At 30.8% G+C, this 21,074-nt stretch overlaps 2 protein-coding genes across 2 annotated transcripts; one reads left to right on the top strand and one right to left on the bottom strand.

The window, feature by feature from the left end:
* Nucleotides 1-40: 40 nt before the first annotated feature.
* LOC132717105 (monocarboxylate transporter 7-like) lies at nucleotides 41-5,168 on the bottom strand. Its single transcript, XM_060700500.1, has 5 exons — nucleotides 4,781-5,168; nucleotides 3,838-3,951; nucleotides 3,140-3,187; nucleotides 2,499-2,667; nucleotides 41-234 (listed from the first exon to the last, which is right to left on the bottom strand). Exons 1-5 carry the CDS (start codon nucleotides 5,160-5,162, stop codon nucleotides 129-131), a joined length of 819 nt encoding a protein of 272 aa, XP_060556483.1. The 5' UTR covers nucleotides 5,163-5,168; the 3' UTR covers nucleotides 41-128.
* A 4,971-nt stretch (nucleotides 5,169-10,139) lies between these two features.
* LOC132717104 (uncharacterized) lies at nucleotides 10,140-19,737 on the top strand. Its single transcript, XM_060700499.1, has 9 exons — nucleotides 10,140-10,361; nucleotides 11,543-11,642; nucleotides 12,447-12,647; nucleotides 13,500-13,662; nucleotides 14,891-14,944; nucleotides 15,731-15,851; nucleotides 16,476-16,678; nucleotides 16,941-16,979; nucleotides 18,544-19,737. Exons 2-9 carry the CDS (start codon nucleotides 11,636-11,638, stop codon nucleotides 18,647-18,649), a joined length of 894 nt encoding a protein of 297 aa, XP_060556482.1. The 5' UTR covers nucleotides 10,140-10,361; nucleotides 11,543-11,635; the 3' UTR covers nucleotides 18,650-19,737.
* Nucleotides 19,738-21,074: the final 1,337 nt, after the last annotated feature.

Here is a 21,074-nt window from a genome sequence, read left to right as displayed (position 1 = left end):
ACACATGCAGGCTCATACACGAATTTACGTGCATGCACACTTATATTGATTTATATAGAAGCATGGATGATGATATCTGTCTGCAGTTGTTTACGTGATTTAGCATACAAAATTTTACAGATAAACTATTATTCTTGAACGATTGCAAGCACTAAAATTGTACATACCTTAATCATAAAAACCTTCTTCTTAAAAATAAACACTAAAGGAAATGCACATAAACCAGCATTTATTCTAAAAAAATGAAAATACATGTGCAGGTAAAATGACAGATGGATTTAATTTCATCGCTGTAAAAGACAGAAAATTAAGAATATTTCAATTTTTGTTCAAATTTGTAAACATACAACACTAAAGATCATCTCAAATATCAAAGTTTCAAACCTGAAACTTGTGATATTATGAACTGTTTTTAGACCTAATCAGAGCAGCGTACACTGACGGCATTCGCCTATGAATATTAATATATTTTAAGACATCAATTACTTTTTAAATAAAAATCGGATTAAGGCATAATTTTATTTCTATATTTCGATCATATTAAGTACTGGGAACTACCACCCCCCCCCTCCCCCCAAAAAACACGCGCACAAACAAGATCAAAACAACACAGAATAGATCTTTACAAATGTATGATAGTGACAACAAGAAAAGCATTGATGCAAAGCATCAAAGGGCGTCCAAACAGCAGGTGCAGATGAACTAGTAGATATATGATGACAAGATATTCTTATAAACTTTTCAATGGTTCATTGGGTTTTACCAGAATTGTATATCACTTTTGAATGAACGGACGAAAGACATTGTTCATTATTTATAACTTTGATCGGCATGCTAGAAATTAAAATATTACTTGTTATTTCTTTATGATCGTGGTTATTAATAGCAACGGATATACATGTATACAATCATTTATAATCCATATGTGTAACGCATGATCAACACCATACTTGTGTAATTGTCCCTTATTATGTTATTGCTATTAACGAGGACCCCCTCTTAAGGTATCTGTTCACACTAAGTAACAATATGACACTTGTTATATTACCATGTTGATCATGTTGAGCATAATTGTTTATTATACAATAAATATAATTTCTATTTTAATAAAAAAATTACAGATTTTATGAATATTGTTTTCTTTTCTTTTTTTGTGTGTGTTTTATGCGCTATTTTAATACTGAGTTTTTACGTTTACTACTATTTTAAGAATTCAATTGTCATAATGATCGACGATTATAAGTCAACTTAACTGGAAAAAGTCAGTAAATCATGGTTAATCTTTCAATTTATAATATTGTTTATTCTTAAACCATATACATGTACATTTGTATTTTTCTTTATCATTTTTTAAATTATCAATCAATTGAATAATTCTTAAAATCTGATTTGTAACTTTGAATAATTCCTCGGAATCTTTACTAAACACGAATAACAAATTATATAAAATGTTTTAAAGTTGATAGTGTCATACTAATGCCATAAAAATGTACATTTTTTCTCAATTATTGTACATATTTATTGTTTTTATCTCATATAGATAAAATATAACATGCGATTTGTGTTGTTGGTTTTTTTTCGAATTGTATGTTTATGTATAATAATAATCAATCAATTCGAGAGTTGATCTGTGTTTATTAATTATTGTAACCAAACTAAGTGACAAACATTCATTTTGAAAAAAAGCTTATTTATCTGTAAAATATTTGTTCTGTTCTGTAACGATATCTTCTCCAAAACCGGGAGAGACCGGACAATAAACGTGTGGTACTATTCGCCGGTCATTAGTAAATCCCGGGAGAGACCGGGAATTACGGATAGGAGTACATCCCTCTATAAATAGATTTTCGGAATATTTAGGTCATCAACTCATCATTCTATTAACGTTTTCGGAATAACATACCATAATAACCCACTGTGTACTACAAAATGATAAGCAAAAATACCCCGAAGAGCGCGATTTATTGACGGAAAAGGTTATTTCATTTGAAAATGTTTGCATTGCGAAATTCTCCAGTTCGCCATTCATTGTACATATCGCGACTAATTAATAATCAAGCACCCTCATACCGATCGGAATGATCGGCTTTTATTATTGGCAACTATAAAAGGCTCGAGAAGTTGCTGTCGCCCTTTCACAAAATCTCATTTCATTCCAATAGGCGCCGCGCTTCGGCGCGGAGGCAAATAAGTATAAATCTAGCTGAACTTAAAATTAATCCCTTGAACCAAGTTAAACACTATTATACATATCTAAGGTATGACTTTACCTTAACTTAAAACTAATCTATTTAATCTAGTTGAACACTTTATTGATATCTAAAGTATTACTTAAATTACAATTTGGAACCAAATACAAATAATTCATATCTTAATACGACAGAATGTATATATCTCTATAGTTCAGAAATTTGAGGACCAAGACCAATAAAATACTTATTTACTTATCAATATTGCCCTTCATAAGATTAAAATTTGTATGATAATGTGAAGCTTACCTGTATAATGTTGTCCAGTGTAGAGTTCCTGCAAACTTAGCACCCATGTCAATAACATATCCTAATACAAAACCAACTTTTGTCAACAAAAGTGCTTCCATCCTCCTTTTAGTAAAATACTCGAGTACAGGAACCAAGGCACCTATTTTCAGAAGACTTATTCCAAACCCTAAAGTTAAACAACATTTAGTTTTGGAAATGACATAATACAGCGTAATATGTTGACTTACAATTTCGCTTATTTGATCGGTCAAAATATGAACAGGTCTTTTTTTCTGAAGCATGCCCATGCATTGAAGATGCAGAACACGTTATTTCAAGCCATAACCAGTGAATTGAGGAAGAAGGGGTCTACATCACTTGATTGACAAAAAGTGTTTCCGATAATTTCCATCCCAGAATTTTTTTTTATAACTTTTGTATGAACAAGAAGATTTTTATTCTGTATATCTGTATCTTACTTTCATCAACTTTTATCATATTCGAGGGTCCGTAGCTACCTACCACATGATGTCTTGACATTTCATTTCTTTAAACAAAATCAATTTTACACAATTTACATGCAGGTTTTGCACAGCGGTTAAATGTAAAACGTGGATAGCATGTACTAAGAAGCAAGTAAGAACGAGTAACACATTTACCTGCTGGTCCACAAATACCAATTTTCCAGTACCAGACAGAATGCGGCACTTGAAATAAAGTATATACCAAATTAACGGTTGTCCATGAGACTTGAGATTTAAATTTTGTCCATTTTGAATGATTTTGATTATCGAGGAATACATTTAATGAAACTTGATAGCAATACAAAAAAACACAGAAAAAAGGATATAAAAACCAACAAACAACAAAAACAACAACAAAGCTTTTGATATGTCGTGAATGGGCACAATTATTCAGTAAGTATTTCAAATATTGATTAAAACAATAGTGATGTTTTTTTAGATATCATGGTATTCTTTAAGTTAATATATCCTTAGTTAAAGGTGATAAAGTTAAAATAATGAATAACATTTGATTCTTGAATAATTACTTATCTACTGTATATAGATATGTATAAGGTTATCATTTTCACCATCATTATCTGTTTCAATCAATTTATTATTAGTAGTTTGTCTCCACATGAATGGTACTGAGAACTATCAACATTATATTTCAAGATTTTATATACTTAATATTCTCACCTAATTGACTTAAAGATTTTCTTACAAAAAGAGTTGCTGTTGGATACTTGTTTTTGGTGAAGTAACAATTTTTTTTCTTGTTACTATGATAAAAACTTCAGCTACGAAACAAACAAAAAAATGTTTTCAAAATATGTATAATTGTGATTACTTACCTGATCTACTGTCAAGGAAAGATATGCCTGTAAATGAAGCGCAGATCAATAGTGATCCGGCAACAATATTTGTCCTTTGTCCAAACTTTGTCATCACAAATACGCCAATCGGAGCTGAAAGCGAAAAGACGCAGTTGTGCACATCTAAAATTGTTTTGAAAGAATAAGTAAAATTCAGTGAAATAATGGTTAGTCAAATGCATATTTTTTTTATTAATTTATGAAGAATAATCATTACGTTCAATAACAAAGTATGGCAAAGTCTTGGATGTGCCTGAAAACGTTAATGACCATTCATTTACTGACCGTGATTAGAATATAATAAATTTTTCTTGCATATCAGACTGGCGTTTCCTGGAAATTTCATGTGCTGTACAATGGCACGCTTAGGATGGCGTCATTATACCGTTATGAATAAAGTTGTAATTCATACGCTGTTGCAAGAAAGTAGTTACGGTTGTAATGATATAAATTTCCATTGAAAATAAAGATAAAGAATTTAAAATATAGTGTAATATGGCAGAACATGCAAAAATAAATATCTGACATATGTTTGCGGTTCGGATCGAAATATCCTTTACTCGGCCACCCGCCCATGGGAGGTAAGTGGGCAAGCCTCGTAACCGCTCAATGGGCGGGTTACATCGGGACGGATATTTCGATCCGAACCGTAAACTATGACAAATATTATAAATCCGAAAAGCAAGCAGAATTAACAATGAGTTTTTATTGTTTTTAAAAATTTAGATTTAATGAATATTAGTGATGTCAACTATCAAATTAGAAACTAGGCCATAAATGAAATAAATGTTGGTGTGCTATTCTGATACATAAATATAAGTGCTGTGATGTCATTTATTGCTTCACATTTATTACTTTAGTTAATAATAATGTACACACTGTTGTTTTTAGAATATAAATCAAATGTAAAAGAAATAATTACCGAAGAAATCTATCATACTCTTAAAATAGTTATTGACTTGTTGCACCTCCGTTTCATTCACATCAAATGTTCTCAAAAACCTTTGGTCATGTATTCCTATGTCAACAAATGATTCAATTGTTTGAATACAAACGTTGATGACAAAGCAAACAAACACGTCCCACCAATAACTGAGCCCATCTACTTTATTCTTTTCGCTTTTTACTCTTTTATTTTTATCAGAATCCATTTTTTCCTTATTAATTGACTTCTTTGATTCATTCTTGTTTTCAATGTGTATACAACATTTATTGTCAAAATGTGATGAGTCTTGAGAATCCCACTTGTGATCATCATTATAAAAAGCATTGTTAGACGAACCTCTTCCGATCTTCTTGTCCATTATAGCCTAGTTCTCTAAACAAATAGGTATAAGAAGGAAATCATAAAGAATTAAAAAAAATCTACAAAACAACAATTTTCTTCAAATTCATTTGAGCTGTGTCACGACAAAACCAACATAGTGCGTTTGCGACCAGCATGGATCTAGACCAGACTGTGCATCCGCGCAGTCTGATCAGGATCCATACTGTTCGCTATCAGTTTCTCTACTTGTAATAGGGTTGGTAAGCGAACAGCATGGATCCTGATCAGACTGCGCGGACGCGCAGGCTGGTCTGGATCCATGCTGGTTGCAAATTCATTATGTTTGTTTTGTCGTGACGCGGCTCAATTGTTGGGCTATGTTTAAACATGGAAAAAATGGTAATTTCTTGTATTTCTTTTATTTTCTGTTAACCAATAACTTAATATTTACGCCTTTTAACACCTTTTTCATCTATTTGTTGTTGTCTCAAATGGTGCGTAAAATCTCTTATTTAGGATTTTGTTTTTGTTTGAGAAATGTTGTTTAAAAATGACCACTTTTTCGGCGCGCCCCTACTTAAAAGATACATGAGGTGGTTGCCAGAAGGGAAATGTGCAAAGAAAAAATTGGACTTGTGAGAGGATAAAAATGACCCAAGATCGATCATAAGGTAACGCTAAAAAACCTTTGTCTCTATTTTAATATATTGAGAAGTTGCAGCGCTTTGAAATAAATTTTGATGGAAAAAATCAACGCAAAATAGTGACTTTTGGCAATTTTGAGATGTCCCCTCGTTGTCATGATAGCAGGAAATTTTAACTGAGCAAGTTGTAACAAAGTCAATGGTCCAGTCAACGTTAACTTTGTGCCAAGTTTGATAAGTATCGAAGCAGTTTTTATATTTTTATAGCAATTTGAACTTGAAAAGGGAGCCCCCTCAATAAAAACATCTAATTTTCACAAAGTGTTTATGCAGTAATGGGTGAATGTATAAATCAATCTTCAAAATATGCAAGTTTACTATCAATTTTATACCATTAAATAAAAAATTGAGAAACAACATTGATGAAAAAGGTGCATATTTTCAGTATATATTTAAAGTACAATATTTGATGAACCATCTAAATAAATGATAGCAAGAAAGAATCGCGAAAATGAGAAAATGTAACTTTAAAAAAAAATGTTTGAATAACAGTTAAGCATTAAATAATTACTAATTTATTCCGAAATAATGACAACTTTCCGTTTAACGAAAGTGTACCTTATTATATGAAATTCTTTTTAAATCGTTAACAACTATTTTTTGCGTTAGCAAAATAAAGTCTGACCAACTTTGACACAAAAACCCACAAATTGATAAACTTAGTGTATAAGATGGTCTGTGGTAGCTCATATAAGTAAATACACCTATCATTTATAATAGATAAACCAACAAAGATCCATACTCATCATTATAATCTTGAAGTGAGGATACTTGAAAATAATGTTCTTATCATGAATAAACATCTTTTTCCGCACCGTTCGTACCTGAATGAATATTATTTCATATTTGATATATCTTAAGATATGATAGTCTAAGTTCTTTATATTAAAATTAAGTCGGTTGTTATTCAGGAAACGATTATTTTAGTTTAAATTGTCTTATATGTAATTATTATAGCAACACAAATGGAAATGCTTATTAGCAACATTTTAATTAAACTTCAAGAGGAAGAGGAATGAGCGCCGAGAGTATTACATGATCAAAATTATATCAGCCTCCTTTATTTTTTGTTCAAGGTTGCTATCAACTTCCTTGAGTATACCTCAATCTTATAAAAAATATAACTATCTAAATCACATTTCATATGTTTGTGAGGTCAATGTGTCTACCTTCTGGTAATAATGACGTTAGTCATATTCTATATGATAAACTTTTAAATATCTCAAATGGACTTGCTAGTCTTTCAAAAAAAATATATTCATTATTTTTTGGGTTGCAAACAATGCATATCATGATTAAACAGCGCAGATGTCAAAGCTTGTCTCTGTCTTTGCTAATTACATCTGTACGAGTAGATTAAGTTACCACCAGCAATTATTATTGTCTGAATTAGCTAAGAGTGAAGCTGGCATTGATAAATTGATTTTTCAGAAATTTTAAAGAGACTCGTCTTAAAATTGCAAATGGCTGTAATTTAGTTTCCTGTCTTATTTCTAATTCTGAATTGTATAGACGATTATAAGATACGCTCTCCAAAATTGCCCTTTTAAGGTAAGCATGCCAAACTCATGAAAATACCCAGGAAAGCCATGCCATTCCTGATACAAATGATTTCCCAAGCAAGAAATGTTTGTGAAAATACAACCACCACTGTCTGTATTTCTCCGAACATATCAGTCGACATTCCTAATATGAAACACCTTATCATTTGTCAGTTAAATTACTTTTGTGCATCGTTCAATGTCAGTAATTTGGTGAATATCTTAATAGTACGCCAACAATTTCTGTTCTGTAAAAGATGATTGAACGTAACCAATTAGTTCTGAAACAAAATATCATTAGGCCTCCGCTTAAGGCCATTTCAGATTCAGAACAAAAATATGTTGGCAAAACATTGAAGATGCAATTGTCAAAGAACTGCAAGGAAGTAGGAAGAACAGATGGGACAAAGAAATCAACACCAAGACACCAAAATACATATTGAGGCGTCTAACATATATTAGATGATAGTGTTTTTAATTGTTAGTGTATTTAAACTGTAACGAAATGCCATGCATTGTATTTTTGTAAAAGTTACCCAGACTTCGGTATGAACATAAAATCCTTGACCTCCATAATGATTTTACATTCATTGGTATTGTTAAGTATTAGTAAATAAGTACTTGAAGTACAAGTATCAGTTATACGTGAACGCAAATATTGTAATTTGTATCATTATGATGATAGATTAACTTTTAAACATCATACTATCATTACCTTCTGACATTTAAAGTGGCAATGCTCTTATCGAATGTTGACTTTTTATCATAATAACCCAATTGACAAAAGCGTAGCATACAGTTTTTTAGATTAGATTTATAAAAAAATACATCACAATAAGATCTTGTTGAACATTCATTATTTCATTATACGTATTTTTTGTGTTGCTTGCAACTTTAAACAAAGTTTTTTCATGTTCATTCTTCGATCATTCAGTTTGCATTTTGTACTATTATCAAAATATTTTTTTTAGTTTTTTTTATGTTTTTTTTTTCACTTATAAATCAGATTGTTAAATTAAAAAAGGAAGAAACAAAAAGGATGTCGGCTCGCATCAAATACATTAACTTAGAAAATAAAATAAACGTATTTGTTGTTTGTTTATTTAAACGCCAGATTGCATTCCACTTAAATAGGTCATGCGGCTGTTTTCAATATTCTCCAATACAACTCAAATCAGAGAAAAACGTTGAAAACTGAAATTAAACCTGGGCATGTATATACACATGTACTATGTAGTTACAACTAATTGTTTTATCTTTCATTAGAAAAGTGTATTGTCGAAGATTCCTATTAATGTGTAAATGTTATACGTTGTTTTTCAATATATTTCTCGTATGATACGCGATAAATTATGTTATGTAATATGTCCGGAACATTCTGTTGTATGGTTATTGTATAGATTTTGTAAAATTCTTTATTTGCATCTATTGTCCTATATCGCATCCATTATTTCATTAATTCATTTGTTAATTATTCATTCTTGTCAGTCATTATTTATCTTATTCATGTGTTCAATCATTAATTTTTTAATAAGTATGTACTGACCACTGTTACGGGCCTCAATCTATTATTCTATTTCCGCACTAAGTATCGTCACGCATGCGCACTCATATTGAAGGTTTTCATGACGTTTTCCAGACTTTCTTGTATGATAATAAATATTTTCTGAGAGCGCGTCCTCGCTTTTTTGCAGGTATATATTAATGTCTGTGTTGTTTCCATAATTGTTATTCCTTTTGCAACTCTTGATTCTATGTCATTTGTCATTATAATTATTATTTGTATTTTCACTTCCAAATGTCGCGCGCGGAGTATCTTTGAATGATAATAAATATTTTCTGAAAGCGCATCTGTGTATTTTTGAAGCCACACTGAAGCCCTGAACCTATGAATAGCACCGTTTCCCTTAAGTTAGTGTGGACTGTGACACCTGTAAATAAATAAACAAATGAATTAATCAATGAATGTTTAATGATATAAGAATATAAATAAATAAACGAATCATTAAATAAATAACATAAATATTGTGGTTTTCTTTTAAATTAGTAAAGGCTATTAATCAATATATATCATTAATATTGTTCATCAAATGAAGCAAAAATTGTTAATAAATTGTCTCAAGACAAAGTCGATATATCGACATAATAGGGACATTGTTCATTACTGCAAGCTGTTTCAAAGATGATAAAAAGATGACTTGTATCGATAAAACAAATGTGTTGCGCTTCACGGTTCGATTGCGCCTTTGTCGTTTCATCAATCTCTATACGACTTTGTTCAATCGATTTGCTTGACTAGGATAAGCCAGTTTATATTTCTACAGGCTTTTTCAATGTTTTTACAGTATATTTTTCTTTCTTTCTAGTATGATGAACATAACAACAATTTGCAAGTTATTTTTTATTAATAATTCATTTCGCAGACAATTTTATAGTTGCAAAACTAATAAATGAAAGCAGTGTTCAGTTAATTCAAAACATTATTAATGCAATATTTGAATAATTTATTAACTTTGAAAATCAATATTTCAACAACTTTGACGAACATAGCTATTTTCCTAAAGGTAACGCAATTATTAAACTATAAGTGACGAATAATACTCGACTTTCAACATCTTCGATCCCCATTTTCCCCGTTGAAAAGAATCAATACATGTTTCAGCAGTGGGAATGAAGTTTTATAAAATAATAAAATAAAACAAATAGAATTTATCCCTTTTTATGACACAATGTAATTAGGTTATATTGGTTTTAATTTATGTTTACCACGTGAGATAGCTTCAGCGTCTATATTGTTTGAATTCATCTACCGTGACTGTGGTATATAATTATTTGTTCAATATTGATTCAACATCTTTTAACAGTCATGCGTTTCACCTGAAAACCTGTTGCTGCTGTAAACACTGGATATAAATATTTCAGTCGGTCGAACAAGCAACGAAAAACTTGATCAAATTTTAAAAGCATGACTGTGGATTAGATTATAAAAAGGTAAAAATTTTGCTTTTTATTTATCGTCTTAAATACGTTTCTTTATGTTGTATTTGATTATAAAACATAATTATGCACCTTTTTTATTATATCTTGTTATATTGATTGCTTTTGTAAATAATCTTTGTTGACCCACATACTGTTTTAACATGTAAAATGCCAAGAATCCTAAGTATGTTATTTAGTCTCGACAAAACGATGTAACATAATTATGTAGGTTAAAAGTATAATATAGTACTGACTTAATAGCGCACAGAGCCACACGAATGGTACAGGCTGTTCTTGGTATGTACTGGTCGCATGTATATCTTCTGTCACCGCAAGCATGGAAAGTGTAAAACGTTTGTATCTAAAAAAAAAACAACTTTAAACACATATCGAATTGACCGGAATTTGATCTATCTGCCATTTAGCCTCCCGAATAATCAATCGATGATAAAAAGTATACCATTAAACTCGTCCTTGTCAATATTATTCTTTGATAGCATCTTCAATTAGTGTTCAAGTGATGCTAGAGGCTTTCAACATCGTAATTGATCATTTTTCATACAGGGCACGTATTGGATAAATATCAATACATTCATTTAGAAATTATGTTTATTATTACAATAGCTATTGATTTGTGTATGCATGTAAAGTTGAAGCAATTTCAATAGGCTAAATATATGCTTGTTTACAGACTGTTTAGATATGTGTTGATTTAGAATAATATAATTTTACACGCAAATCAAAAGCTGGAATATATAGGCTCCTTACACCCTTTCATTTAGCTTAGGTGAGAATGAGTGAACTAAAGTCGTCGTTTGCGTTGAACATACTTTTCTACGAGTACTATTTGTTAAATAAAATCCATTTGAACATTTATATAAGTTTATAAATTAACAGATATCTGCTTATTACAGGTGTCTATGTATCTCTGACCTCCTGCAGGTTAGATGGTTCTGAACCTTGAAACATTGTCAAGTTTGAAACATCCGCGGTTAGCAAAAATCTTCTTTCTTATTTCGGCGCTATATGACCTAAATTGTGTTGGTGTGCCGTAAAACGAAACATAAGAAAACATTCGGGGTATCACTGATACTGAATATCATGATATTTTTTAAAGGACAAAGTAAACAAATTACCCATATTGCAATAGTTACCCACACTAATTAATACAAGACGTTTCTATATGTTCTTAGATAAAGAATAATCATTTTGAAGAGGATTTCCAAAGTCGTTCATCCCAATTCCAGATCACTTCAATGCCGTTGAATTAATGTACAGCATTTACCATGACAGGTATAGAAAACGTTTCCTCCCGTGAGACAATATTCTTTTAAAATACCGGTCTCATAACTAACTTAGTTAATTTAAATTCTATATATTCGAAGTTATTACTTTTAATTACTTTTTTTCAAAATTTGTATGTACAGATGTATTCACTGACGCATTCTCAATTGACATAATTATAATTACATGCATGCATTTCTTTCATTTCAGCAAGTTTGAAATTAAATTGCACATAGTATTTATGAGAAACAAACAAACACTATTGGAATTTTAGTAGCTTATCTTTGTTATTTTTATGTAACCGTATAAAAACATTAAGATAAAAACATAAACAGCTATGTATTTCATTGTTATCTAATTATAATTTGATCATTTCCGAAATGTTTTTTTAACTTTTTTTACTGAAAACGGCATATTTCTTGATGAAAACTCTACCATAATAAGATATACCCGTTCGCATAAAATCGACGACCATATTGAACGCCATCTTGGATTCTGAAGCGTTGTGAAAGCAAAATTTGTAAGATTTAGATTTTTGTTAATTGGTTAAATGTCCCTCAGCTCTTAGGCTTATTGCTTTGTATGTGTAACCGCAATGTTATATTATGGGAAAATTGTATTAATATAAGACAATTAATCTCACTCTCATATCTCGAACTATATGTATATTTTCTATCAATGTAATGAAAAAATACTCAATAATTGATCATCATCGATATATGATCAGCGTCCATTTCAACTTAGTGAGAACATTTGCGTTTGTTCCTTAGTAATAAGAAACTATAATTATATTGTTAATGTCTTTTATTATAGAATGCCCCTCACTAACAGAGCTGCCACCAAATCCACCAGTGATTACAGTTGATATGTTGAAATATCTTATAGTTAACACATACTCACGAAGTGTCGGCACAGTTGTAACTGTCCGGTGTCAACCAGGTCTGACGCTAGTGGGACCATCAAGCGTCACGTGCATGCAAAGTGGACACTGGTCTGCAGACCCCTATTGTAAAAGTATTTAAACTGTCTAACAATTACATTTATTATAATATTTTATACATTACTTATACATGTAAATGAAATATTGACAAATATTGATGAAATAAAAGTCGTATTTTCATTTTCCGTATTTTCACTGTAAATATTTTCTTTTCACTGCAGTGAAACATATTTTCCGTATTTTCACTGATGTCTTGCCGAACTACTTTCTTCTTCATTCAAACAATACACACAATTTAAGGGGAAGTCTTTCAAATTGTAATGTCAAATAACCAATAATGTATATGATAAACAGAAATATAAGTTTTTTTCGATAAATACAGGATTTATTTTCATCTTGTGACATAAACATTATCATATTTCACTCCAGTTTCATACCACATGATAAAATATCAGTATATATATATAAAAAAAACTTAAATATCGTCTATGTCTTACATGAGTATTTACTCAAAATATATAATATAACGAACACAAAATATTCATGTAAGTTGAGCTTGTCATCCAAACAGGTATAGATTTAAGGATGTTTAAATCTTTGATAAATGATACAAAAAACATAAAAAAGGTTCTTTAAGTGGACAGTTTAACCCTGTTTTCATATACATAGTACTTTAAGGATGTCATATTGAGATTAACAAAACTGAAATTCTATTTTTTTTTTGTTGTTGACAATCTTTATTCTTTTCATTTTTGAGAACATTCCATCAATTATTATGCCCGATTTTGAGAGATAATTTAATAACTGTTTTCAAATCAGCAACTATATGTATCTTTAACTAACGTTGCTATCTTTAATTAAGTGAACGTTGTTATCTTTAAAACCTATGTTACATCATGTTTAGGTTATAACAATTATTTATGCAGTGCCTAATGAAGTCACAACTGCAACACCTACCTCTAATGAAGAAGAAAACACCATGATACTAATAATTGTACTTGGAGTCGTCGGATTTCTTGTAGCAGCTCTCATTATTTTCGTCTGTGTCGCATTATACTGTGGGAGAAGAGGAAACAAGAAAACTAAGCAGTATGGGTATTGTATTTTAATATTGAAATAGTTATCTCCCATCCTTTATCATCGGAGAAACATTGAAGTCAAGTAAAGTATAAATGTTAAAAAACTCAAAAAATAATAACAAGAGTAATATTATGATAATGAATACTACGATTTTATGATAAAATGATATAAAAGATATTTGATTTCTTAGGCGGGGGGGGGGGGTGACCAGTTGTGGTAGGGATTTTAATTCATTAAAATTGTCAAACTCGGAGAACAAAAGAAATTTTACTTGAAGAAAAGAAAAATTGATATACTATAGAAAAATAGTTCAGAGTTAAAGTGATTTAAGTTTACATCTGATTTTATGTTTATGTCTTATCTCCATTGAAGTATACATGTAGATGTTAGATAACAGAAATTTATTGTTAAAAAGTTGTTTATAAAATACAGCTTTAATAAAAATGAAATATGTTTTATGAATGACCGAGACGTTTATAACAGTACCGTTGCTTTCATAACAGATATATTTGATCGAATGGGAAAATTTATGATAAAACAAACTCCGCTGAGTTCCAAAAGTCTTAAAACATAAAATTTTGATTTTAGATCAGCTAGAAATACATGCAAAAAATGTCAGAGAAAAGCGTCGCAACGCAGTTCGATTTCGGGTCTTTTGTCAAGATAAGAATAACTATTCTGGAACAAATGATTTAAAATTTTGGATAACAATAATTGGTCTGCACTAACATTGAATAGAAACTTATTATTTAAAAATAATTTCCAGTCCCGTCATGTCAAAAAACCTCATCGGAGTCCCTTTTATAGATTATTATTTTTTGTTTAAAAAAATTTAAAATCGACAAGGTCGAATGATACTTTTGGTGGATGAAGTTAGAAATAAATCAAAGAGTTACATAAAAATAACAGACTGAATAATGATAACAATTATATATTGCATTTATTTTAATATGCTCAATAAAGAGAACAAGATGACTGCCATCGTCAACAACAACAAGTATGTTTTATTTTGTTGTAGAGCTTCTCAATAAGAACGAAAGTGTGATGCCGTCGAACCAATATGTCACCTCGTTTGTTGATAAAAGTTTAACATAGTGTTTAAATTTGCTGTACATATATAGAAGTAACTTCACTAGCTAACTGATTTAAAATTTGAAGATATATACTAGTAAATTCGAAAAATTGAGTGTCTCTTTAAAAATGTATTTTGTTATTTTTTCATAATTTTATAATCTAGGTACAGGGATTCGTCAGAATATTACCTTGAAGACGGCTCGTCACATCCTTACAGGTAAATCATAGTTGGCCTTAAATAATTAAATGTTGCCTGCCTTTGGTTGTCAATCATTATTATCACGAGTCGGTTTCGTACTTTTATCTTTAGTCCACAAACAGAATTTCTCTCGTTTTTGAAATCCTAAGAGGAACAATTTAACATTATCTATTCATGAAGATACTACTCATGCAAACGTCATGCGTACATAATATTTTGGAATGTAGTAAGAGTAAGTAAAATGTACATGGTGTGACGTCATTTATGACAGACTGTAAGCTGCGTTCATTGAGCGCTGCCTTTCCTTGTCGATCTTGTTTATCATAATTCATAGTGTGTTTTATGTGACAAGTGGTCGTTTGATTTGCGATTGCGAATCAGTCCTTATTTGACGACAAAATCGCAATTATAGTCAAATTTAACAACCAAACATGTAGCTCTAAGCATGGGTTCGAATAAGTTACCTTTTTTTAGAAATTACCTTTTCCGTAAAGATGAGCAAAGTTATAAGACACTCGAAGTAAATCCCTGACCCTTCGTTATATCATTGTAATGGGTCTTAATGACTATTATCGATTTTGAGATTTTCGCTCATGAAATGAGTGATGTACATGTAATTCATATCTAAAAGGCATTATTATTTTTATCAATATAACCTATTTTACAACGTTACGTTGAAGTTTCTTGACGTTGTTGTTGTCGTCGCTTGTAAATTGACGATAATATTTCCTATATATCACATTATTGTTTCCCACGTTCATAGCATAAAGTTGTGTTCAAATGCTTATACTACTTATTGTTTAGTTTATCAAGGAAAGTAGACGACAATAACCCGAGACATAACATGAATGAGACAAGACATTTTCATGATTACCCAGACAGATACAGATATTATGAAAATAATACAGAGGAATATAACAACCAGGTAGTGTTAGTTCATCACAAACAAAACCAAACAACGTTGTAACTTTTCTCTTATGTTGCTTTCATCAGATACGGTATTTAAATGGTGTATGTTTTCGAACCGCCTCCGTGGTCGAGTGGTTAGAGTCGATGACTTCTAATCCAGTTACCTCTCTGGCGTGGGTTCGATCCCCGGGAGATGCTTTGGTAGTTTAGCGCGGAGGAAGGTAGTCAAGTACTGGTCTAACTCTCCAGGAACGATGGTTAGGAAACTACCCGCCTATATGACTGAAATACTGTTGGAAAAAGGCGTAAAATGATACAAACAAACAAAACAGTATGTTTTCGAACGGCGCTTATAGATTGTAGAAAGAAATAATAAACTTGTTTCTAACAGAAATGAACATTTTGCAATGCATCGAACGCATAGTGTTGCAAACATCTTAGCTCCGATTGCAAAAGAGCAGAAACATGCACACATGACACCCCATCTCCTCTTACCCGTTTTGCATATTACATTTCAAAGCATTTCAAAGCAAGTGGATCTATTGACTGTGTTTGTACAAGATATACTGTAAACATTTATATCTATTTTCAGACATTATTTCCATTAATTTTAACTATAATAACAATCTTCATTTTTTAGCTACGTGATGATGGTCAAGGTCAGCATCAGGGTTACTATGATCACCGTTATCAACAAAGGGAAGATAAACGTCACACCCGGAGTAAATTTAATAGATTTAGGACCGACGTTGACCATATGCGACAGGCGTATTCACTTAACGACTTAGATGACGAAAAGCAATATGAAACTCAGAACACCGAAGGGGATGAAGACAAACATATGTATGACTTTTAGGTTTAATCTAATAGTTATTTTACCATTTTTACATCTGATTTAGAACAAAACTGAAATGCATAAGTGAATACTTGCCCCAAGGACACTTTCAAAGATGCAACATAACAGTTAGTTTTAAGCCACCAATTTATATGAACTTTTTAACTATAAAAAATGAGTCCGTTTTCCTATCGTCCTTACACTCAAATTGAAAATGAAAAAGAATCATATTTATATGTGAAAATTACTACTATAATTATTTTTTTTTAGTCGAGACATCAGAAGAGACCGGTACCTGTGGAGAAGAAGGTATTTATGTGACTTATCTATATAATATACTATACTCCTGCTTCTTATTGTTTATTGACAATTACATCAAAATTCTGGAAACAAAGTGATCCCTCGAAAATAACATAACATAAGAATTGCAGACTCGGTTTGATTGAGTCTGTACATGAGGGATAATGAATAAGTGCAACATCCCTCACGCCCCCTAGCACCGGCTTGAGCGGTACTCAATTCACACCACTTTATAGTGTTGGCATCAATGATCCCGAAGGACCAGAAAATATAACAACACTGAAGTCAAGTTCTCTGCATGTAAAAGAAAGAGCATCGAAACACGAGGCTATCTGATTTGGTCAAGGAGGCGTAGCCCTCGATTATCAACCAGATTGCCTAGTGTTTTGATGTTCTTTCGTCTTTTACTTATAGGCAAACACGTTCCCTGTTTTAACATTGTTAAACCCAAGAAATAAGTAACCAATGCACGAGCACTTTAATATGATTTTTTAAGTGACAGTGAGTGCGATGATGTAAACACACTGCACATTCTTTGGTATACGATTTAGCTCTGACATATTTTCAATAATAAAGTCTCCAAACTATGATACAATAATAAATACAATAAAATGCCCCTTTCCCTCTCGATAGTCAAATATGTGCTGATCGGTTCCACGTTGATAGTCATATTGCTGTAGCTTCGTGTTTGATTCCGTGATAGAAATATACTTGTAGTTTTGTATTCAGTTCCATGTTGATAGCAATATACATTTAGATTCTTCGTGTTCAAGCATGTTTTGATTGTCTTCGTATTCAGTTTCGTGTTGATAATGTGTTTGTTGATTTATATCTAGGTTCGTGCTGGATGGCAATTATTTACCGCTAATTGTCTGCTGCTTCCGTGTAAACATTTCTAAATTTAATTTATAAAACTTGATGTATAGTGCTGCGCTAAAGGTTTGATAAATAGTTTCGTGTAGATAATCAAATATCTGTAAGTAATTGTTTACTTCCGTCTTAATAGTCATTTACCTTTATCTAATTGTCTGCTTCTGTGTCCATAATCATATAGCTTTATCTTTATATTCATATGTAAACATGATGTCAAATTATATGTTAAAGTGGATAGATCTTAAAAGGGAACGTTTTCCATATTGTTTTTCTTATTAAATATTTATAAAAACAAAAGAAATGTATCAATTTTATATATTTTGATAAAAAGTTGTTTGAAACAAAATTGTTGATAAAGTCCTAAGTAATATAGATTATGCACATTTTAGGATGAATAATTATATTTTGTTCTAGAACATATATCTTTTATATGGATAAATGAAATATCAGATCAGGTATATCACACAAACTGCCAACAATTTTTTCGTGGTTTGTTGATATGTCTTATACCAAAAGTACTTTTAACGTAATTATTCATTGTATAATTACAGACCTTCCATTATAGACAAATTATCTTTGAAATTATGTAATTGTATATAAAATAATCGATTGTACTAAGTCAAAATGTTTACGGAGTTAATCCGAAATGGAAACTGCTCGTACTAGTGTGAAGATTTTAATTTATATATTGTCTTTTCAGGTCATCCATCTCGAATCTGAACATACCAAGACCTTACTACAGTTCAAATAAGACACCATATAACGCCGTGTATTATGCGCCGGATTTCACCTCACCATATATCTAGTGCAACGAGAAAGGGTCAATACCATTCCATTATATCATATAAATTACAATTATATATATAGGCTATACTTACCATTGACTGTAGAGCAAAACATATGTTTATATATTCTCAGTTGTCATTTATATTATATGTGTACCCCCTAGACAAAACAGACATCAGAGTAGCCAATTTATCAATATTCGCCAGTTTGTTAGTGAAACAAAAATCAAACTGCCTTTTATCAGGATTCTTTGTAAGAATTATCATACGATGCTCAAATTACATGTTCTTTGGCATATATTTATGATTGTTAGTTGAACACCTTAATTTTATGTTTGCCTACCGTATAATGTGGTTATGCTCGGATATAACTTATTCTTAAATTGTTACTCCATCATTGAGGGATGTTATATAGTTCAATTTAGGATTGATTTTTATTGTGTTTTTTGTACAATATATTTCTATATGGCATGCTCAAATACGATCCGACAAAAAGAAATTCCGTACTGTGTACAGATGTAATCCGATTAAGTGGTTTATGGTTAATATTGTAATAACAAATCAGCCTTAAATTCAAGGATGTAATATGTACTTATAATAACAAATCGGTTATTTCAAATGAGTTTTGATACAACATTTATACATTCGTATATTGTGTTATGGATCAACTGCTCTCGTATGATCTAGGCCTAGGAAAAAAGGTTTTGAGTCAAATACAAGCACAAAATAAACATATATTTTTAAGAGGGACATTGTTTCAAATAAAACCTGTTTTTATTCTGTTGTCTGTACTTTCTCTTGATAACAAATTATTGACAATGTAGATAATGATGTTAACTTGTTTACAACATATTTAACTTGATAATTTGATTTTTGTTGTTATTATGTATCTTAAATATTCTTTGTTGTCTTCAAATAAATAAAAAAGATAAAAATATAATAAAATGTATAATATAAAAAGTAAAAAATATTTGTCTCAAAGTTTGTAGAGAAACGCTCATATAAATATTTCTGCACAGGGAAAACTTTGCTTATAATGATCAAGATATGAAAATAAAAGCTGTGTAAATAAAAGTCACAACATGAAATCAGTAAAACAATAAAAGTAGTCAACATTATATTGTCATTTGTGTATTTATTGAAGGAAAAATGACAATATCTAATATATCAGGTCCTGATTTGGCACATAAATGTTTGCACTAAATGCTATATTCTATAATTTTTATGATGGTCACGTGATCGACGAAGCATCATATTTACAATGGTGCGTTTTCATAAATACTGACTTAGTTGATAATTAATTCGGTCAAATAACCACAAAATGTGTTTAACCTTATAAAAATAAGGTATACGTGCATCCTAAGATATCCTTTATTATTTATAAAAACCATAAACCGCATTAATGCCATCAATCATAATGTGTCAGTGTCACATATCTATTGATTCAAGAATGTTATCATCTTGATGCAAATGCTTTGTTCCCATTTTCTTTGAACGTTGAGACGAACAGCTTGAATATGACCAATACTGGATAATAACTTATTAAGTAATTAATACACCATGTGTTGGAATTTTTCTAATGGGATATATACTTATACCATCGATATCTTGTAAAACTGTAAGGTTTATGGTACTTATAATGTCAAGCTTAATAAACGTATGATGGTACGATTTCTTTTCAAATGTCACACAGCTGTACATCATGGATATTTTAGTTTTAACTGAACAAAAATTTCTAATATGCATAGCGCCATGATGCATATCAGAACAACTTAAATCATTTTGACAATTTGATCGAGAGTATCTTCTTTTAATGTAGTCAGACTTTAAATTTAAAGTTTGTATTAAAACTGCAATGCCGCGAAATGGGAAAATGTGTTATAAACATGTTTCCATGTACATGTATTTCAACACCAGGATATCTGACATATGAGTTAGTATACAAATAACTTATTATATCTTTTTATTTAAACGAAGGTGTCTTAGCTTTATATCAAAGAAAGAAGGCAATACTCTATATAGAATAACCTTAGTTGATGGGAATAGAATATTATCCGATTTTTATTTTATTTCGCTATTCGTCTGTATTTAGTTTTGGGACAAATTGTTCTCTGTCGTATTATTTAAGTTTCCCCTAGAAAGCATGACCGCAAACGTCTAGAAAACGTTAACTCACACTTTTTACGCCTACCTTAATGGATTTATATAAAACAACATATTGCAATTAAGCTAACAAATGTAACGAATAAAGGACACGGCCTATTTAGCATCATTATAAAATCTAAGAGCAATACGTATACATTGTGATATAGACCAAGGTCTACTCAGAAATTACAGAAATAAAACAATCCAAATACGAACTAAATGGGACATTTTTATCCCGGTTTCTTTGTTTATTTGTCTGGTTTTGACGCCGATGTTGACACGTGTTGGTCATATCTCATCG

This window comes from Ruditapes philippinarum, unplaced genomic scaffold (genome assembly GCF_026571515.1).
Source record: "Ruditapes philippinarum isolate M1 unplaced genomic scaffold, ASM2657151v2 ctg1058_1_1_1_1, whole genome shotgun sequence".
Classification (NCBI taxonomy): domain Eukaryota; kingdom Metazoa; phylum Mollusca; class Bivalvia; order Venerida; family Veneridae; genus Ruditapes; species Ruditapes philippinarum.
This window is presented reverse-complemented; position numbering and strand designations above follow the sequence as displayed.